The sequence below is a fragment of the Carassius carassius genome, chromosome 2 (assembly GCF_963082965.1).
Source record: "Carassius carassius chromosome 2, fCarCar2.1, whole genome shotgun sequence".
Classification (NCBI taxonomy): Eukaryota; Metazoa; Chordata; class Actinopteri; order Cypriniformes; family Cyprinidae; genus Carassius; species Carassius carassius.
Genome location: NC_081756.1, coordinates 3601500 through 3624008, shown reverse-complemented (window position 1 = coordinate 3624008; position 22509 = coordinate 3601500). Strand labels below are relative to the sequence as shown.

Below are 22509 nucleotides of genomic sequence, written 5' to 3'. Positions count from 1 at the left end.
ATATGTTTCTTAGGCAGATGAAACACATATATTCACCTTTGAGCTTGCACCGGAGAAGCAAGTGGTTCAGTCTGTATGAAAAGTAGGGGGATTTTTAGGTGGATTGCAGCCATTACTGTTCATGATATTTTTATTTATCCTCCTTTGTTTTAGTATTTCTTATAGGTGTGTGTCATGCCGATCTTAAGATGTATGGACAGCCACTAATGTTTGTTTTTACACATATGCAGGACATGCATGCATTTCTAGAGAATGAGGTGGTCAACTTAGATCTCAGAATCTTCTGTCAAACACAAAGTTGAAATACATAGTTTATTTTTATTTATAATGTAAAATCATTAGATAATAGTAAGAGTGAAGTCTGTAATCTCTAATTTAATATATTAAATTTGTTTAATAACAGATACTATAAAATATAAAATAACCCACATTTATAAACTATAAAATAACCCACATTTTTTCACGTCATGCTTTTATGTTTTATTTGTATTTATTAAAATCAACAATCAGCAACTGCCTTGAATTATTTTCTGATACAGTATGTGTGTTCTGGAAGCATATTAACATTGAATGTGATAGTAGCAGACTTTGTCTTGTTAATCAATGGTTTAATAAGCCATTTATATACAGATATATACATTTACACCGTGAATGATCAAGTCACACACGTGTCTGCACAGAAACCAAACAATGCCAACAAACAAAGTTACAATAATACGCAAATACGAAATTTTCCCAGAGACAGATTTTTTTTACTGACATTTCAAATCTGTTCCAAAGAAATGGTAATGTAACGTTTTCAGTGTTTTCACAAAATACTAAATGTAATATATAAAATATAATGCATTAAATTGTAAAAAACTTAAATGTAATCAAGAATACAACCCTTTAAGATCAATGGCAGGGTACAAATAATAAGTCAAGGTACAGAATTGTCTTTTTTTTAATGAGGGCCTATGTCACTTGTGTATTAAAAAAACATTCATACAATAAAAATTTTTTTTTTTTTATTCGACAACGCAGAGCAAGAGCAGTGTTTGTAGTTTACATGTAAATGCATACCAAAAATTAGACATTAAATTCTATAGTCTCTATATCCCAGGAATAGTCAGAGCAAGTCAAAGAGCTTTCTTGTTTCGTTTAGCCCTTCATATTGTTATATTTAGTTGGGCTGATTTGCTATTCTTTCTATTGTTTTAGTCATTTCATCCATCACATTGTCTAACTGAACCATCTCTATCCACATCTGCTGGAGTGCCATTCTCTCTGGCAGAACTCTGATGAATTGAGCTCCTAACAAACATGATGTCTGAGACTTTATCTGTGCAGCCAACACACTAATGTCATATATCTGTATGAAACGCACTACTTCACTGGCAGATGAAAAATACTGACTTAAATACCCAACATCACGGCCTGGGTGAATGAGGTCTCTTAATATTTCAGAAACGTGCTGACTGATCTCATTCATCTTGTCCATCATAGGAGTGATTTTATGCTGAAATGCCCTCAGTTCAGCTTCAGTGTCTTGTATTAAGTTTGCCTGCAGGCTCATGATCTTCTTGTGGCAGGTTTTCTCACTGATTACAGCGGCTGAAACCACAGCTGCTCCTGCTCCTGCGATAAGAGCAGAAATGCCCTGATGAACTGGAGCTAAAACTAACCCCAAACCCATCATCAACCCTCCAGCTACTTCTGCATTGAATGCGTGTGTAATGGCTCCAGTAGCACGTCTGAAATCTTCTTCAAATGTCCCGATGATAAGACACACTCTCTGCATGCGCCTCTGGGTGAGAGGGAAATCTCTCAGATAGACTGCAACCAATTCTTTTTCCAGCTGATTAAAAACAGATCTAGAGGGGGAAACGATTAAAGTGTATTACATGCATTTCTGTTACCAATCACTGCTGATATCCAGATTAAACTATTTTATTACAATTGTTTGTGCAATATGTGTGAACACAAGATTAGCTCATAAAACAACTTTGATTCATAATGCAGTAAACACCTTTTTTTCTTTAAACACCTAATTCTGATTCAAGTGAGTAATGCATAAGGACATTCTCTTACAGCATTTTGGGAGGTCGCTCTTCCGATGACCGTTTGCGTTCTTTCCTTTTTATTTCCCTTGCAGTGACTCTACAACACACCACCCGAGAGATATCGTCAGTGCACGCGCTGAGCACAAGTCATGTGATTCGGGATGCACACACAAGTTGCTTTATGTGTTTTCAGCTGTCCGTCAGTTCCAACTGTACATAATGATGAAAAAAAAAATATTAATAAAAACGTGTTTTACTAAAACTCCATGTCTTATTTTTACCTCTTGCTGCTATAATTCTCTTATTTACATCCGAAAGTCAGTGATCCATAAACTCATCCATCTGCGATCGTCTTCCGCTTCTGCTTGAACCGCACTTCAAAATAAAGTTATATTTTTTTATTATCAAATTGCACTTATCAGCATTATTGCCATCAAAATAAAAGTCTCTAGTGAACCAATAACTTAAAGCGGGGTAAAAATAACATTTGAAAACATAACAAACCCAAAACTAACATTAAGAAAATATAGAATAAAGATTAGTTGCAAATAAACTATATTTATATAAAAATACACTGGAATAAAACTACTTAAAGAAAATAAATAAATAAAAAGAAAGGTAATGAATGAATGCGTTGGTAAATCTGTTTTCCAGTATTTCCTTGCAATCCCAATGCAATGCACTATTCGAAATACTTTCAAAAACACATTTAATAATAATAATAATAATAATTACAATACTGCAAAATAATTTAATTTAACAATATGGCTTTTTTCCAGATCCTACAGAATATAAATAACATATTGTTACATGTACAGTTTGCCTTTAGAAATACTTTTCTGCTCATTGCGGGATCACATTTACTCTGAATTAGCTTGATTTTAAGCTTTGATTCATTTTTATAGTTCATCTGAACTTTTTGACTTGCTTTCAAAGAGTGATCTATATTGCATTAGTAATGTTGAAGGCAAAACCTGTTACAAGCAGAGATTCTCTGAGGATGACAGCTACCCACAGTGGGCTCCAGAAATATTGGCATCCTTAGTAAAGATAAGACGACAGAAAAATGTGGCAAACTTATAACAATTTGTGGATATATCCTGACGTATTTGGTGACCACAATACCCAACTAGCATCTGCAATTCTCTGACTGTGATTCTAGTTTTCTATCAGGAAGACACATTTCTTGATGAAACATCAGGACTCTTAGATTAACCTCATGAACCCATAAGCCACCCTATGTGTATATGACTTCCTTCTTTTAGACCAATAAAGTCAGAGTTATAGTTATTAAAGAATGTCCAGGCTGTTATACATATTACAAAAATAATTTCTGCAACACCTACTGTCTAAAAACAAAGCAAAAACAAATAGAAATGCATGAAAGAAACTCACAGCAGGGACTATGAGCAGCTCCCGTCCCCTGCTTCTGAGCGTCATCTGGAGGACAGCAGTGGTGAAGCATCCTCAAATACAAATACACACCTCAATACAAGAATCAGAATCAGAATCAGAATCAGAAAGAGCTTTATTGCCAAGTATGCTTGCGCATACAAGGAATTTGTTTTAGTGACATAAGCTTCCAGTAAACAGACACACAACAACACACAGAACAGAAAAAAAAAAAAAAAAAAAAAAAAAAAAAAAGATTTACGGGAGAATTACAAATTGGCAAATAAATAAGTGTATAAACAATTGTGCTATAAATGATAATGGAATAGGATTGAGTGAGATGCAGGAATGTTCTAGGATGGAGGGGTAACAAATAAATATAAGGATATTGCACATTTTTGCATAAGTTTAAGTGGGAAACATTTAACTGTTCATGAGGTAGATTGCCTGGGGGAAGAAACTATTCTTGTGCCTTGCTGTTCTTGTATTTGCGGCTCTGAGGCGCCGGCCAGATGGCAAAAGTTCAAAGATGGGGTGACTTGGATGTGAGGGATCCAGAGTGATTTTCTGAGTCCTTTTCCTCACTCTGGATGTGTACAGTTCTTGGGGGGTGGGCAGGGGAGCACCAATAATCCTTTCAGCAGTCCGAACAGTTCTCTGTAGACTTCTGATATCTGATTTTGTAGCTGAACCAAACCAGACAGTAATTGAAGTACACAGGACTGACTCAATGACGGCTGAGTAGAACTGTTTCAGCAGCTCCTGTGGCAGGTTAAACTTCCTCAGCTGGCGAAGGAAGTACAACCTTTGTTGGGCTTTTTTCACAATGGAGCCAATGTGATTGTCCCACTTCAGGTCCTGAGAGATGGTGGTTCCCAGGAATCTGAATGACTCCACTGCAGCCACAGTGCTGTTCATGATGGTGAGTGGGGAAAGTGCAGGGGGGTTTCTCCTAAAGTCCACAGTCATCTCCACTGTTTTGAGTGTGTTCAGCTCCAGGTTGTTAAGACTGCACCAGACAGCCAGCTGCTCAACCTCCTGTCTGTAAGCAGACTCGTCACCGTCCTGGATGAGGCCGATGACTGTAGTGTCGTCTGCAAACTTCAGGAGCTTGACAGAGGGGTCTTTAGAGGTGCAGTCGTTGGAGTACAGGGAGAAGAGCAGAGGGGAGAGAACACATCCCTGAGGGGCACCAGTGTTGGTGGAGCAGCTGTTTGACATGAATTTCCCAGTCTCACTAACTGTTGCCTATCTGTCAGAAAGCTGGTGATCCACTGACAGATAGAGCTAGGAACAGAGAGCTGGGTCAGTTTGGTCTGGAGGGTTGTTGGGATGATGGTGTTGAAAGCCGAACTAAAGTCCACAAACAGGATCCTCACATAAGTCCCTGTTTTGTCCAGATGTTGCAGGATGAAGTGCAATGCCATGTTGATTGCATCATCCACAGACCTGTTTGCTCGGTACGCAAACTGCAGGGGGTCCAGTAAGGGTCCAGTGATGTCCTTCAGATAAGCCAGAACCAGTTTTTCAAACGACTTCATGACGACAGACGTTAGAGCCACAGGTCTGTAGTCGTTAAGTCCTGTTATCTTGGGTTTCTTTGGAATGAGGATTATGGTGGAGCGTTTGAAGCAGGAAGGCACTTCACACAACTCCAGAGATCTTTTGAAGATCTGTGAAAAGATGGGGGCCAGCTGGTCAGCACAGGTTTTCAGACAGGCTGGTGTAACGCCATCTGGGCCTGGTGCTTTTCTTCTTTTGTTTTTCTTGAAGACCTGGCGCACATCATCTTCACAGATTTGAAGAGCAGGAGGTATGGAGAGGGGGATTGCAGGAGGTGTTAATGGTTGTGTAGGGAGATGGTCAGAGTGGGTGTTGGGGGTTTCAAATCTACAATAAAACTCATTCAGGTCGTTAGCAAGTCGTTGATTAGCCTCAGTGCAAGGGGATGGTGTCTTGTAGTTTGTGATGGCTCTCAGTCCTCTCCAAACTGAAGTAGAGTCGTTGGAAGTAAACTGGTCTTCCAACTTTTTAGCATAGGTCTTTTTAGCCGCTCTAATCTCTTTGTTCAGTGTGTTCCTGGCCTGATTGTACAAGACCCTGTCCCCATTTCTGTAGGCATCCTCTTTGGCCTGACGAAGGTGACTGAGTTTTACTGTAAACCATGGCTTATCATTGTTGAATGTTAAATAAGTCCTGGTAGGAATGCATATATCCTCACAGAAACTAATATAGGATGTTACAGTCTCTGTGAGTTCGTCCAGATCGGTGGTAGCAGCTTCAAAAACGCTCCAGTCTGTGATGTCAAAACAAGATTGTAAATCCTGCTCTGTTTCGCTGGTCCATCTCTTCACAGTCTTTACTACAGGTTTAGCAGATTTAAGTTTCTGCTTGTAGGTCGGTATAAGATGAACCAGACAGTGATCAGAACGTCCCAAAGCTGCTCGTGGAACAGAGTGATATGCATCCTTTATTGTGGTGTAACAGTGATCCAGTATATTACTGTCTCTGGTGGGACAGGTAACATGCTGTCTGTATTTTGGCAGTTCACGGGAGAGATTGGCTTTATTAAAGTCCCCAAGAATGATTAAAACAGAGTCCGGGTGTTGTTGTTCTGTGTCTGTGATCTGATCAGCGAGTTTCTGTAAAGCTGAGCTCACATGTGCTTGAGGTGGAATGTAAACACTAACCAGAATGAGCGAGTGAAACTCCCGCGGCGAATAGAACGGCTTGCAGTTGATAAACTGCGTTTCTAGATCAGGACAGTACATCTTCTTTAACACAGTTACATCTGTACACCACCGTTCATTGATGTAAAAGCATGTCCCGCCGCCGCGCGATTTCCCCGTTGATTCTGCGTTGCGATCCGCTCTAAACAGCTGAAAGTCCGGCAGATGGAGTGCGCTGTCCGGTATGGCGTCATTCAGCCAGGTTTCCGTGAAACACAGAGCAGCAGAGTGAGAGAAATCCTTATTTGTCCGAGAGAGCAGAAGGAGTTCGTCCGTTTTGTTGGGTAGAGAGCGGAGATTTGCGAGATGGATGCTAGGCAACGGCGTTCGAAATCCGCGCTTCCTGAGTCTGACGAGCGCTCCCGCTCGCTTTCCCCGCCTGCGCGTCCTGAAGCGCTTGATCAGCGCCGCTGCTCCTCCGATAACAATGTTCAGTAAAACGTCTGTATAATAGAATAGGTGTGTTCTGCCGAATGTTCAGCAGTTCATCCCTGGTGAAACTGATCATGTTTGTTAAACAAAAAACAGGAAAAACGAACAAAAACAGTACAAACACTGGAGAGCCAAGCACTGAAGCAGCCATGTGCGGCGCCATCTTGGATTTCTTAACCATACATACATTACATTTCCATGCATGTCATATCGAGCGAAAACATAAAAAACGTTTACATTTTGATACCAAATAAATAAATAATACATAACATAGGCATGTATTTTTATTTATGTACTTCCTTTTGGAGTATTTCTCCTACGTTGTAGGCATTGCGCGTATGCGCGTTGTTCTCCTCGCGTGAGCGCGCAGGCGCAGATGAAAAAGGGAGAGGTCCGCTCTGTTGCTGCTTGTTACAGAACACTATCTTGTATAATCCGTTTCGTTTTGTTTGTAGCGTTTATCAGAATGTTTATTTTCCTGATTTATATTCCATCCTTGACATGTCTGCGAAGACTGCGACCTGTCCATAAAGATTACCAGTTCTGTGCATCGCTTCGGGTGGTTTCTTCTCGCCCCGTCACGCCATCCCATTCCGTGTTCCAGTAGAGTTGTGTTCAACAAATTCTGCTACAAAGGTGTTAGTCCCTCCATAGGATAACAAGGAGGCTTGTGCTCCTGACAATTATGAAAGAAGACTAAAAATGTAAAAATATGCAATCCACATTAATTCTGCAGAAATCAGATAAATTCACATTATGTGTAAGTATATTCTTGATTATTTTATATACATTATATACAAAAGGATGTTTATGCAAAAGTAGCAATTCAAATTCAACTACTGAACACATAAACTTTAAAGGGATAGTTCACCCAAAAATCTAAATTATGTCATTAATGACTCATCCACATGTTGTTCCAAACCCGTAAGACCTCCGTTCATCTTCTGAACACAGTTTGTCCAGAAAGGTAAGAAAAGCATCACCAAAGTAGTCCATGTGACATCATGTGATTTTACATTTTATCATTGGGCTGCACAACTACAAATTTATGTCAGAGTGGATTAAAAAAGTATTTTTTGCTTTCCAGATTTGGAAGGTATAGGTCTGGATAGGGTTCAATTAGAACTCCTTCCACTTATATGTTTCACAAAAATATATACCAAGATTAAGAAAATTATATATTTGAAAATTATCTGTCATCATTGTCTCATTCCTTTGAGGAACCATGGTAACATACATAACCTTACACATTTTTATTTGGGTTTCAATAAATAAAAAGAATATCACGCTCAATATAGAATAACTCATTCTTTCTCAGCTGGTCACAGGAGCACACTTTTTTTTTTTGCTAAAAGTACAACATGGGATTAATCAAAGGATGCTGATTAACTTTTATCATAGTTTATAGTTAGGCCTATATGTAAACTAGAGTGGTTAACATTCATCCCGTTCTTTTTCATCAGTACTATTATTTGTGATTTTTTTTAATTTTTTTATGGAGTCCCTGTTTTGCTCTGTTACAAGCCCAGCTTCATATGCTTTCACTTTAGATTTTGGCGATCTTCTCACTTTTTTACAATAAAAGATAATTATCTGTTTTGCTTAGGCTACATCTATATACCTTTCACTTTTTTAGACTAAAACAAACAATGGATTCATTGTTATTTTCATTAGGAAGCACAACATTAAAACAAGATACAATGACAAACTACCTCTGCGCCAACACCACCACCTATCACTGACTTCAGGAAGAGACATAGTATTGATTATATGAAATACACTCCACAGTACGGGCTGATCTGACTACAGAATCACAATGAATGATTTGCAACTTTCCCTTAAAGGTTTGGTTCACCCAAAAATGAAAATTATGTCATTAATAACTCACCCTCATGTCGTTCCAAACCCGTAAGACCTCCATTTATCTTCGGAACAGAGTTTAAGCTATTTTAGATTAAGTCCGAGAGCTCTCAGTATTTTCAATTGTTCGAAAAACCTACATTTTCAAATTCATCCTAGAAGGTTAGTCCAGTTTTCACAAAAATTGGCTCAGATCATCTTCAGACCATGTCGGCAAAAAGTTATGAAATTCAAGTTGATTCATCCAACCGTTCTCAAATGACACGTGAACAAATTTGACGAAAAGCACGCAAAAATGCATGTGAGGCTATATTTTGGCAACGGTTTGGTATATTGAGACCAAACTTGGTGTGTGTTATAACAAGCATAACCTGAGACTAATTGCAGTGTTTCGACGCAGTGCCACCGAGTGGTCAAGAGATATGAAAAATGAATATTTTTGCTTATAACTTTTGAATGGTTTGGCCTCTTTAGATTCAGAGGGTCATGTCGAGTTGAATGATATCCACTTTTCCCTGTGTCAGCAATTTTAGGCGTCGGCCATTTAGAATTAAGTTCTGAAATGCTGTATTGTTTTAACACATAATCGTATCGTTATGAAAATAACTACAAAAATCTTCGGCTCCATGCCCTGAAGGTACTCAAAAAGTTTTTTAACAGCCAAAGTTATAATGAAATATCTAAAAAATGCTAATAATTTTTGAATAAGTTAGACTATTGAAATAAAAATGGTCTCTCTATATTGTTTGGGTCCTGCCGAGAACATCAATACCAATTATGACAAAATTGGCCATACTTCCTGTCCACCATTTTGATTAATGTTAAAAACATACTTTTTCAAACTCCTCCTAGACCGTTAGTCCGATTTTCACCAAATTTGACGCGGATCATCTTCAGACCCCACTGGCCAAAAGTTATGGATTTTGTGTCTAAATACATAACAGTTCTCATTTAGTGCATTAACATATTTGCTGGAAGGGTGCCAAAATGCATCTGAGGATTTATTTATTTATTTTTTCTTTTAGCTGTTGCTTATATCGAAAGCGACTTACAATTGCAACATATGTCAGAGATTGCATGCCTCTGGAGCAACTAGAGGTTAAGTGTCTTGCTCAGGGACACATTAGTTTCTCACAGTGGATTCAAACCCAGGTCTTTCACACCAAAGGCATGTATCTTATCCACTGCGCCAACACCACCCCATTTATCTCTGCAAAGCTTTGACATATTTACACCAAACTTTGTATGTGTCATTGTCACCTCACACTGACCACGCCACATCAATTTAAGAGTAATGGTCAAGAGTAATAAACCATTCATTAACCATTAATAATTATATTTATAAAAATGCGAATAACTTTTTTATTGCATTAGCCTATTGCAATGAAACTAGTCTCAACATATTCTGTGGCTTATGTCGACAACATAGATACCAAATATGCCAGAGTAAGTTGAACTTCCTGTCGGCCATTTTGATCTTTGTTGAAAACCTACTTTTTCAAACTCCTCATAAAAAGCTGATCTGATTTTCACCAAACTCTAGTCAGATGATCTTCAGACTGTGCTGATGAACAGTTATGGATTTTGTGTTGATAGACAAAACTGTTTTCGCATACCACAGCGATGAATCTGAGGCATGATGCCAAAATGACTGTTCAGGCTGTATCTCTGCAATGCTTTGTGTGTGCCACACAAAACACACCAAAATGATTTGATTACTGCACCACCTTTTGGTCAAAAGTGGTAAGCCATTAATTCATATAACTATTGGTTGCATTTATGATTTTCCAGACATTTCAATCACAATCATCCTAAAATTGCTGTAATTGCTCGTTGCATTTGGTGTGATGCTCCATGCCATGCTTATATCCTCAATTTGCTGGTGGAGTGATTGGCCCCTTAATTGCTGCTTGCAGCTATATTTTTTATTATTGTTGCTCTACAGAACAGCTGGTTTTGCTGCTTGATATTGCAAACTGGTGTTTCTAACTATATTATTTTAATGTGTTGTCAGACAGTTTTACCCTTTTCTGCACTTTATTTTTCCTGTTATTTCCCTACAGTGGCTAATGAATCAAAAGTCTCGCACATTTCACAGAAAACAGATTACTTCCACATTGAATAAATAAAGTGGCTACAATTTCAAACTGGTTCACCATATGTATCTGCGTAACCTTCCAAGGGTGATGTTTTCATTAACCATGCTAAATGTGTGTGGTTGATTTCAGCTGCATGCAGTGTCAGAGTCATGCTCATGTCATTTATTCATCACTCCTATTTGCGTTTCAGTTATTCAAATAAGAGGATAAAGGGTCTCATTTAAAGTCATTTGATAACTGATATTCTGCTTCAGGTGGCTGCTGGGGTTTCTTATCTCATTAGCTTGCAATGTAGGCCTATGTCTATTTGTTAATGACACATAGTGCCCATTCTAACTAGTGTTAAGTTGATCTGCATAGTTACCCAGGCACACGTAGATAGTCAAACATATACGGTTCAGGTGGCTCTTTGGAGCAGCACCAGTCGATAAGTCTTGGCGATAGATCAGGGGTGCATTTCCATAAAGCATCTTTAGCCAACCATGGTCGTATGTTCCACTGAACTCTATTGGTATCAACGATACTTGCAATCACAGTTGCTTTTGGAAAACGCACCCCTGGTTGTTTGGGGGGTGTTTTGTTCTATCTAGTCCTATTTATGATCATTCCATATGTGAGGCTTGTATTCTTACATTCAGTATGCATATATTTTCTTGTATTGTTCATTTCTTGTGTTCACTGCTTTGTTGGGGATGTGTGGGTTTGTTTCATTTATGTTATGTGCAGCAGCTGCATTTCCTCAATGCTCACAGCAGCATGTCTGTGGATGTATTGGCAGTATCAAGTCTCTGTACTTCCTCTGCCGCAGCAGCAGAGTATCAGATCTATTCCGCCAAGACCAAACACATTAAAAAGGTAGTTCACCCAAAAAATGTAAATTACCATATGATTTACTCACCCTTTTTGGCCATTCTAGGTGTATATGACTTTCTTCTTTCAGATGAATACAATAGGAGTTGTATTAAAAATGTCCTGGCTCTTCCAAGCTTTATAATGGCAGTAGGTAGTGGTCTAGATTTTAAAAGAAAAGTAAAGTGCATCCCCAATATTCCACACGGCTCCGAAGGGTTAATAAATGCCTTCTGAAGTGAATTGATGCATTTGTGTAAGAACAATAATAATATTTAAAACATTATAAACCGTAATCTTTAGCTTCCGCTAACTGTCGTACACACGTTCAAGAGAGAGTGGCGTTCCAGCGGATGACGTATGTGTAACATAAGCTCTGGTGAGAAGTGACGGACGCAGAAGTGCAGAGCAAAGAGCAAAACAAAACACTGGTCATGAATTATAAGTACAAAACAAGGATTTGTAAAGAACAATTTCAAAGGATTGAGAAGAACGACTTTACTGTTTCGTACATTGTTATACTTTTCAAAGCACAATCTAACCAGGATTTAAGAGGGAAGTTAGACTTAAAATCTATACAGGGAGTGGAATTTATTTTATTTTTATTTTTTATTTTTTATTGAACCTAAAACATGACTAAACAGGTAATCTGACACTTTTTATTTTTATTTTAGAAAGTGTAAAGAATTTGAAATATGATGTGGTAAATATGTATGTTGTGTTATTTTGTGCAAATTTGGTTGAACGTACTGTAAAAAAAATAAATAAAAATAAATAAAAAAACTATACTAAAACATGATTAATAAAACAAGCTTTAATATGTTTTTTAAAACTCTCACTTCTCACTCCAGGAGGCCTTTATTAACCCCGCTACATTTGTTCAGAGCAGCCATTCAACCTCCTTTGGAATATTTTTTTAACAAATTTGAATGACATTTCACTTTGTTTCTGGCAATTTTTCTCTTTTCTCTTTCATATTTAGGAGAGCTTGACTGACTCTTCTCACGCAGGATGTTCAATAGCCCAAGCCCATGCATTAAAGGAGCATTTCACCCGTGGGAACATTGATCTTCATTGAAAGTGGGTCATATATGTAGTCGAAATCTACTAAAACTTTCGAATTTGGTGCCTTTTTGACCGAGTTATTACAGAAAGTAACTTTAGGGCTCATTTGTATGGAAAACCACAACTCCCACAATGCAACACATTTGCACAGCTCCACAAGCCACTCCCACTAATCCAGAACACCGCTGTTAGGCTGTTAGGCGATATTGTCTACAAGACATTGAGGACACAGTTAGCGATGTATGGTATTTACGTGCCACAGTAGTAAACAATGCCACAGTAAGCTTTTTGTGCATTTAAAAAGGTACTGCACAAACAGTTTACAGTTCACGTTACGTAACTTATTAACTGGGAATCATTTCGTGATAATAATGCTTGAAGAAATTGTGTACATTTCACGAAATGAATAATAAATAAAATTTAAACACTTATTTTACAGTTAGACGTCCATTTGTCCCTGCAGGCTTCGGCTGGCGTTTCCAGTTTACCTTCGGAATTCTGAAGTATGTCTCCAGGACGCCTCTGTCCATATGCGGGGCGAAACTAGGATGGTTCACAACGCAAACATCCGTGTCCTTGTCTGCCTCAGACATTTCTTCGAGGAGAAATTGGCATCTTTCAAATTCTTGCAGCAGACGGACTCGAGCTCTGTGTCCGTAGGCGCACAACGAGAGCACAGGCACCACCAGTCCGCGCCAGCTCGAGCACGCCCGGGCTCCTCGGACGCGACAGGCAGGTCTCCGGCCTCGGCTGCAGCCGCCGCCTCCTGTTCCTCCATCAGCCTCAGCTGCTCTGCGCTATATTGTGGCTCGTATAGATAGCCACGAACATCTGTTTCGAGCAACAGACTTTGAAAATCCTCTTCTTCCGTATCATGAGTTGTTCCTCCAGCCATTCTCGTAAATCTGACTCCATAAGCGCTTGTTAGCTTAGCTACATAGCTTCCAAACAAGATGGCGGATTTTCATTTTCGTTTCTGTAAGTTTAGTCCCACCCACTGATCTGTAATAGGCCTGTAGGTGAGTGGGTCCCATCACCTGGAATAATAATAAGCTACTGTCTGTAGTCTCTACACTTTTCAATGAATTTTGACTTCTTGCTTATTATGAGGCAAAATGACGATTTTTACGTCATAATAAGCAGGAAGTAAAACACTTAAATCATTATTTCTCCCATCTCAGGGAAAAACAAAGGAAAAATCCATGATCATTATTATATATGACTGGGTTTCTAACGATACAAAGCTAAATGCAAATGGGTGAAGTGATCCTTTAATGTGGCCCAAGAAATAAGCATTTGTGCTGTATCCACATAACTTTTCTGTAGGGGCGGGCGCAGCCAGTTGTAAATTTAATGTGTCTTGAATTCAGTACCATCTGTTTTCGTCCAATTTATTTTTATTTTATTTTTATTTCTTTTTTGCTCTACAGAAAAGCTGGTTTTGCTGCTTGATATTGCAAACGGGTGTTTCTTACTATATTATGTTATTGTATTGTCTTAATTATAAACACACTGGTTTGTAACACAGACAGTTTTACCTTTTTCTGCACTTTGTTATTATGGGCCAAGCAATGAAGGTGCCCTAGGCACCTATTGTATCTATATAGCATGATTTTTTTTTTCTGCCGCAAGTATATGGCAGCCCATAGAACCACTTGTGGAAAAGTTGCCACACTGATAGGACAGTGAGAAAAGTTACCATAGAAAATTTGGAGTCTCTAACTCAAACTTTCAAGTGCCACCACTTGTCTAAATGTTCAAAAATGTTATGCTAATAACTTTTGAACCGTAAGCCATACATTTTTTATTATTTTTCCTCGGATTCCTTGTCTCATGCCGAGGCGAAAGGACAGCAAAATAAATAAATAAAAAATCGCAAGGTTCGGATTTTTTTGCTATTTTAAATTTATCGTAAAATCTACTTTTTTAACTAGTCCTAAGCCGTTGAAAAGACTGTCACACAATTTGACCCAGATCATATTCAGACCATGCTGTCAAAAAAGTTATAGGATTCAAGTTGATTAGTCAAACCGCTCTGCAATAGCATACGAACGAATTCTACGAAAAACATGCAAAAATGGATTTGAGCCTATATCTCAATAGACCATCTATTGAGACCAAACTTGGTGAGTGTTATAGCAAGAGTGCTATAACAAGAAAAATTCAAAATCCGTGGGTATAGTTATTTCGCTATTTTCTATTGTTCCAAAAAACCTACTTTTTTGAACTCATCCTAGATGGTTTGTCTGATTCTCACCAAAATTGGATCAGATCATCTTCTGACCATGCTGGCAAAAGTTATGGAATTCAAGTTGATTCGTCCAACCGTTTTCAAAAAACACGTGAACAAATTTGTGAACAAAAATTGATATGAGGCTATATCACCACATCGGTATGGCGTATTCAGACCAAACTTGGTGTGTGTTGTAAAAATCATGACCTAAGACTAACTGTAATGTTTTGGTGCTGTGCCCCCTAGTGGTCAGGAGATATGAAAAATGCTCATAATTTCTGAATGGTTTGGCCAAAAATCACAAAACTGGTCTCTTCAGATTCGGTGCATCCTTTCGAATTGAATGTCCAGTTTTCCCATGTCAGCCATTTTGAACATCGGCCATTTTGAATTATGTTCTAAAATGCTGTATTTTACGAATGCATTAGTGTTAACAAAAAATATTCACCTCCATAACCTCATGGTACTCAAAAAGTTTGGGAGCAGCGCCACCTTGTGGTCAAAAGTTATTACATTTAGAAAAATGCTTATAACTTTTGCTTATATTAACCGAGTGCCAACCTCCCGCTCTCTCTCCTGAGGCCAATAAGGAAGTGACTAAAACTGCAATTCATCGACTGGCCGCTTGAGGCTGGCTGCAAAAGGGAGTCAGTCCCATAGACTCCCCATGTTAAAATGGCCAACTTTACAGCAGGAAAAAACATGTTTACAGCCTGGATCAAAAAAAGATTTTGGTCTAAATAGCTAATTTTGCCCTTCATGACAACTGTGAGGGGGGGTAATTTTTTTATAACTCATCCGTTTAAATTATATTAAGACTTAAAGTTCTGCATAATTAAGGGCGTAGCTACTTGAGTGACAGGTGGATTGCCGCTGCTGACACTGCCGTCGTGCTAGGTGGGTGTGGCTACAGCAACTAGCTCCCACCTTTTTGCCCATTTTTGATTGTCCGGGAGAGTCGCGCGGTGACGACCTGCCAAGATGGCGACGGCCCGCTCTACACACTTTAGGCTTCAAAAACACACTTCAGGAGACTACGGGTGACATCACGGACACTACGTCCATGTTTTTATACAGTCTATGATATTAACCAATTGTAACTAGACTAATGTTAATAGATTCCTTGGATCATACCTAGAACAACGATAACTTTCTCTTGTTATTTCCTTTCAGCAGCTAATGAATCAGAGTTCTTGCACATTTCACGGAAAACAGATTACTTCCACATTGAATAAATAAAGTGGCTACAATTTCAAACTGGTTCACCATATTTAGCTGTGTAACATCAGTGACAACATTTATTCCTAGGGGTGATGTTTTCATTAACCATGCTAAATGTGTGCAGTTGATTTCAGCTGCATGTAGTGTCAGAATACGACCTTATGTGAATTATCATGACAAAATGCATTATGAAGAACCGCACCTGCTATGTGGCTGCATTAACGCTAACAATAGCATCAAGCTACAGTACGTAAGACAATTTATGAGATTATTAGTACACTTTTACTCAAAACTCACTTTAAACCTACATCGAGTATTTGTAATAACTTCCTTTTGCGATCTTATGTGGAATTTGGGCGTTTACTCTCCCTCTCTTTCTCTCTCTCTCTCACACACACACACACACACACACACACACACACACACACACACACACACACACACACACACACACACACACACACACACTTCAAAGTCAGATCAAAGTCCTATTGCAAGATTTGCAGATTCCATACATAAAATGTCTGAAACATGCTACTTGTTATCTTTATTTTTTATTCTTATCTGTTTGGTACTATTTAACTTTTTTGAGGTAATGATTTTATTTTATTAAATGTATTTTCCTTATAGCATGGTCAGATTTATCTTTAAGCATATTTTGGCATCTTTGTATAGTTTCTCCCAACACAATTATTATTATTATTATTTGTTATTCTATAATTTTAATGTGATAAAATCAAAAAATTAAGTTAGCTACAACAATAGTTTATAGATTTCAATCTACGTATATGCAGTCATTGAGTACTACAGCTAAATATTGAGTTTTTATATTTTATTATTATGCCATTATAAGTCAACATTTGTCAATACAGTCTTACTAAATAATGCTGACTAAAGCAGTGTGTTTTAGAGTGGTTTAGTGATTCTAATTGGCTCCATATAGTAGCATATGCTGTTGCGGCAAGGCAGCATGTTTAGTGGTCTTTTGCCATCTCCCTGTGGTCCTGTTAGATATTGTAACTTGACTTTTTCTTATTTGTATTTAAATGCTCTAAACAAATGTATATTATTTTTCTTTTGTTGAACTATTTACATTAATTGTGAATTATGAAATTAGGAAGTGGAGAGCAGCACCATTTAGTTTGAAAACCCCATGTATAAGTACATTGTATATATGTGTGGATTAAAATACAAATTCTGAAAATAGTCATTTTATATTTTACTTTAAGTGATGAGGTTGTTCAGCTTGACAGTATCCACCCTGATTTTAATTCGCCTCAAAAATATAAATAAAAAGTATGAAACTACTTACCAACTTCAGCACAAATGAAGGCTTTCAATTTATTTGACATTTACTTAATTGTTATAATTTTTTATTATTATTCTTATTTATTAGTATTATTCTTAACATATTTAACTCACCTGCCCAGGACCATAAAGGGGGGGGGGGGGGTGTAGCCTTTGCGGTGCATTTATGTTCACACCCACTTTTCTTCAAGCCAATAAATATCAGTTCAGTGAGCGTTTCAGACACTTTCTGTTTTTCAGCTCAGACTCACCGAGACTCTTTCATTCATACAAGCTCAAGAACAGCACAAAGGTAAATCTGCATACAATTCAGATGTACAGTTTAACATGTAAATCCTGACATTCAGATAATGAAGGATCTTCTGTTGCATCTCATCATTTCATCAATATATTAAGCTTCTTTATGTAAATGCTTTAGAGTTCATTTAATAATACAATATTTGTCCTTTACTTGATTTAATCAGATTTAAGTAATTATATGTCATTGCAGCAAATGCTGATGTCAAACAAACTATTTGCATGAGAAGAACGACTTCACTGTTTCGTACATTGTTATACTTTTCAAAGCACAATCTAACCAGGATTTAAGAGGGAAGTTAGACTTAAAATCTATACAGGGAGTGGAATATATTTGTTATTTTTTTTATTGAACCTAAAACATGACTAAACAGGTAATCTGACACTTTTTATTTTTATTTTAGAAAGTGTAAAGAATTTGAAATATGATGTGGTAAATATGTATGTTGTGTTATTTTGTGCAAATTTGGTTGAACGTATACTGGAAAAAAAAAACTAAACTAAAACATGGATAATAAAACAAGCTTTAATATTAAATTAATTATAAATTATATTGTAATATTTTTGATATATATCGTAAACATAAAATCTGTTATAGCCCTGAGTGTCAGTTTTATGTTATATTTTGGTTAAGCTTTGAGTTCCAAGTTTGATCTATTATATCCACCTGCCCCTAATTAACTCACTTATTTAAGTTTCTCTGTATATGCACAGTATACTCATTGTTTTGTTTAGTTCCTTGTCCATTCTTACATCACTTTCAAATGGTTGTTCGGTCCCTTTGTCTGGATCTTTCTCCTAAGTTATTGTTAAAGTTTGACTGCTGCAACTAGATCCTGCTCAAAACTCATCCTTGCAACAACTAACCTGTGTAAAATCTGTGGACAAATCATTAAAACTTTGGAATAACTTGTTATTACACTTCTCTGTACATTCCTGTAAACATTGTTTTTTCATAGTCACATTCATACACCTTAATGCTATTTTTAACTGATTCCTATACTGTTTTTATTTTTTTATATATATAAAATACAAAGTTTGTACATAACTACAGCTGATGTTACAGCTTTATTATAGTAGAAGTTGTTTATTAGCTGTTGTCTATTATCTCATTAACTATTTTAGCGATCTGTGCAGCTCTAATCATCTGTCCTTCATATAAATATATATATATATATATTTTTTTTTTTTTTCAAAGATGAGAACATTGGTTTTCCTTATGCTCCTCATGACGCTGGTGATCACTGATGGATGGGATATCAGGTTCAACCGTTACAGACGGAGTGTTAACCCAACACCCTGCCAGAAATCTACAGATAACAACGCAAATGATAAATTTAATAAAAGACACATTCTCCCAGGTGGTTTCAACACGGAGGATAAAAAGGCTTGGAAAGAACACCTAAAGAAAAATGAACTTTGTGGCAGAGCACCTGTACAGTCCTTCCTCAGCGCCAACAAAGAGAAAATTAATGAAATCTGCAATGGAAACGGCTTTAAAGTCGAAAAGAACTTGTGCATCAGTAAGCATATGTTTGATGTGTACATTGTTAAAAGCACTACAAATTGTCTAGATTTGACTATAGAACCCAAGGATAAATACTATGTGACTGTTGCTTGTGATGTCATTGATAACAAATGCCAGCCTGTTCACTATCAGACACAAACTAAGAATACCCAAACTGGTGAGATATGCAATCCTCCACAGAGTTAACTTTTTAAACCATTAATTAAAATGTTGCCATGCCACATGTTTAAACTGGATATGATTCCAGAAGCTTCTCAATAAAAGCTTACTTTGCAGAGCACAGTTTGGATTTATGATCAAATGTGTAGCTTGAATGCAGTGTAAGTCACATTAATTAAAAGCATTTGCCAAATTCACCAATGCATCTGTTCTTTTGTGAAAGAAATAGTTAACTCCGCTATATACCTGGAGAGGATTAGATAGCAGCCAAACTAGCTGCAAAATTTTAACCCATTAGTATGCATTGCTTTATTTTACATATTCTTCATTGTATATTATTGTAATTGTTCTAATTAATATTAGGATACATTATTATTATTGTAATTATATTCTGTATTTACACATACATAAAATTAAAATAAAAAGTTTTTTTTTTTTTTTTTTTAAGATGTGTATTGAAATACACAGCTGTACAAAAGTTTGGGATCAGTAAGATTTTTTATGTCTTTTAAATAAGTCTCTTCTGCTCATCATGGCTGCATTTATTTGACCAAAAACAGAAATATTGTAAAATATTATTACCATTTAAAATATTTTTTTATATTTTAATATACTTTAAAATATAATTCATTTACAGTATGTGACAAAATGCTGGATTTTCAGCATTATTATTCCAGTCTTCAGTGTAACATGGGTCGCCATGATTTTGCCAAGTAAAACATGTTCCTGGATCAACATCTTTCGACGGTCCTGGATCAACATTACTGTCCAAAAATATAGACTTAACCCAATCCCTACCCCTAAACCTAACCCTACCCATAATTAATTCTTAAACCAGTGGGAAATGATAGCTGATTAACAAAGGTGTAGAAGCACCTAATCCCAATCATAAGCATAAAACATATATTTCAACCCATTCTCACTCCAAAGGCGTCAAAAACCGAAGCATGGTCAAGCGCCTCTAGCGTCACTTTCATGATGCCAAATGTGCCTCTCGGCGTCAAAATATCCAAGTACTCCTCACTGCAGACTGTAGTGCGGTGACGTTACGTATGTACGTGTCGTGTGTTTACCGCGAATGCACAGTAACGTATATGTATTTACCATAAATACGATTGTGCGCCGTACTGTCATTAATGGGCATATCCAGGTTCATTCACTTCCGGATGTTCGTAAGGTATGGTGGATATGAGATATTACTTTTGTTTTCTTAAAAAATTGCATTTAAATTGCTTTTAATTATAAGAATGCTTTGGTCATAATCATAGAGAGTGCCATTGCAAATGTGTGCGATTTCAAACATTTATGATATGTTTTATGATATAGTAATCGAATGCTGGTCTTTCAAAGTCTTATTTCGCCTAAAATGAACCATTAAAGGTGTCTTAAAATAGAGCAGAAAGACTTTATTAATGTAAGTAATCCCTTTGATGGTTGCATGCATTGCAAAAAAAATGTCATATTTGTAATCTTGTTCATTAACATTATCAAAGACTAATAGATACTGTAACGCATGTATTGTTCATTGTAAGCTCTGTAATGTTAATTAATACATTAACTAGTGTTTACCAATGACACCTTATTGTAAAGTGTTACCTCTTAAATTAACATTCATATGTCTTTTTGGGGACATTGTCAGTGAGAAGAAATTCAGAGAAGAGACTCACTTCATGTGGCTAGAGTACTGTAATTATCTGTTTTTCTTTCTCTAACAGACTGTATAGCAAATAACACTTTTTCTAACACCTTTAGATTTACATTTATTCATTTAGCTGACGCTTTTATCCAAAGCGACTTACAATTGCTATATATGTCAGAGGTCGCATGCCTCTGGAGCAACTAGGGGTTAAGTGTCTTGCTCAGGGACACATTGGTGTCTCACAGTGGATTCGAACCTGGGTCTCTTACAGCAAAGGCATGTGACTTATCCACTGCGCCAACACCACCCCATATATTTAAAATATACATTAAAATATATTTAAAAATACATTTAAAACATTTTCCTTGTATGGATCTTCTGCCTTTCTTCAAAATGATTTAATATTGCTTTAGTATTGTTTGTTCTTTTATGTAAATTAGGTGTGGTGAACTGGAGTGCATTGTCTGAACAATACAACCTGAGCTCCGGGCGTCATGTTCTCTGACCCAGTGCCTCCGGTGCAGTGCGATATTTAAAGACTGTCCACCTGTGTGTGAGGAATCGCAGGAGAGTCCTGTGTGGGTTTTATCCATTCAAAGAATTTGAGGGCTACTGCTTGACTTATTGTTTTATCAGTGATGGAGGTGAATTTCAGATTTTTTTTTTCTTGTGTCATGTCTATAGTCTTAATCTATATTTGTATATACGTACAATTATATTTTCTGTTTTGTTCTGTTCTGTTTGTAGTCTACTGAACTTAAAGCTACCTTATTGGCTTAAATGTTTCACATGTAGAATTGCCAAAGCAAAAGAAAAATGTCCAAATTTCTAGTTAATAAATAGATAAACAAGAACCATAGCATAAGAAAGGCAGTGGCTATTTACACTTAGAACAAATGGCTATATATTATATTTAAACTATGTTAAAATAGCAGGATTTTCTGCTATTTATATTACTTATTGCAAATAGTGGCAATTATTTGCACCTCAGTATTCTTGTACATTATAAAATCGTATTCAATAATGACTGAGTGTAAATTATAATTTTAATTCAAATTATTAAATGGATGCCACCATATTAGGACAATAAAGCCCTCCCTCACAACTTTTTGATTATTTCCTTAGTTTTTATTTAAAATAAATGCTTTTCTGATGTGATTTGAAATGTGAAAAGGGAGAAACAAACTGTCAAAAGGCAGATTCGTACCCGGATCGATTGCATCAAATTGTGAACAACACGTTTTACCATCTGCACTATTAGAGCCGACGACTGTACTTTATCTGTTGTAATTTTGACTAGCTCAATAAGAAATATAAGGTGCCATTAAAGTGTAATATTACAATATACACAGTGAAGTAAAGTGCAACAGAATGTTAATATATTGTAAGTAAGATACTACACAGATATTACAGAATAAACTTTAATTCTGTATAATTTTACCTCAAATGAAACATGGTTAAACATGGTTGTTTTCCCGTCTTTTTTTACACCTTAATGTTCTTTAATACTTTAACATTTTATTCGAGTTTTCTGTTAAGTATGCGCATCGTTTTAATGCACGCACGATGCGAAAACAACTAACGTCATCACGCAATGCAAATTACAAGCGCATGCGCGGTAAACACATACGTGACGTACATACATGACGTCCAAAT

General features: G+C 36.8%; 1 protein-coding gene across 2 annotated transcripts; it reads right to left on the bottom strand.

Annotated features, from left to right (window-relative positions):
• Nucleotides 1-1003: 1003 nt before the first annotated feature.
• Nucleotides 1004-2458, bottom strand: LOC132099941 (uncharacterized). 2 transcript variants are annotated; one of them, XM_059505790.1, is made up of 3 exons: nt 2324-2458; nt 2071-2139; nt 1004-1853 (listed from the first exon to the last, which is right to left on the bottom strand). In XM_059505790.1, the coding sequence occupies exons 2-3, from the start codon at nt 2073-2075 to the stop codon at nt 1163-1165; spliced, it is 696 nt and encodes a 231-aa protein (XP_059361773.1). In that variant the 5' UTR covers nt 2076-2139; nt 2324-2458; the 3' UTR covers nt 1004-1162. The 2 variants fall into 2 exon arrangements, with proteins under 2 accessions (XP_059361773.1, XP_059361772.1); XM_059505789.1 differs by having other exon boundaries at nt 2071-2178; nt 2324-2424.
• Nucleotides 2459-22509: the final 20051 nt, after the last annotated feature.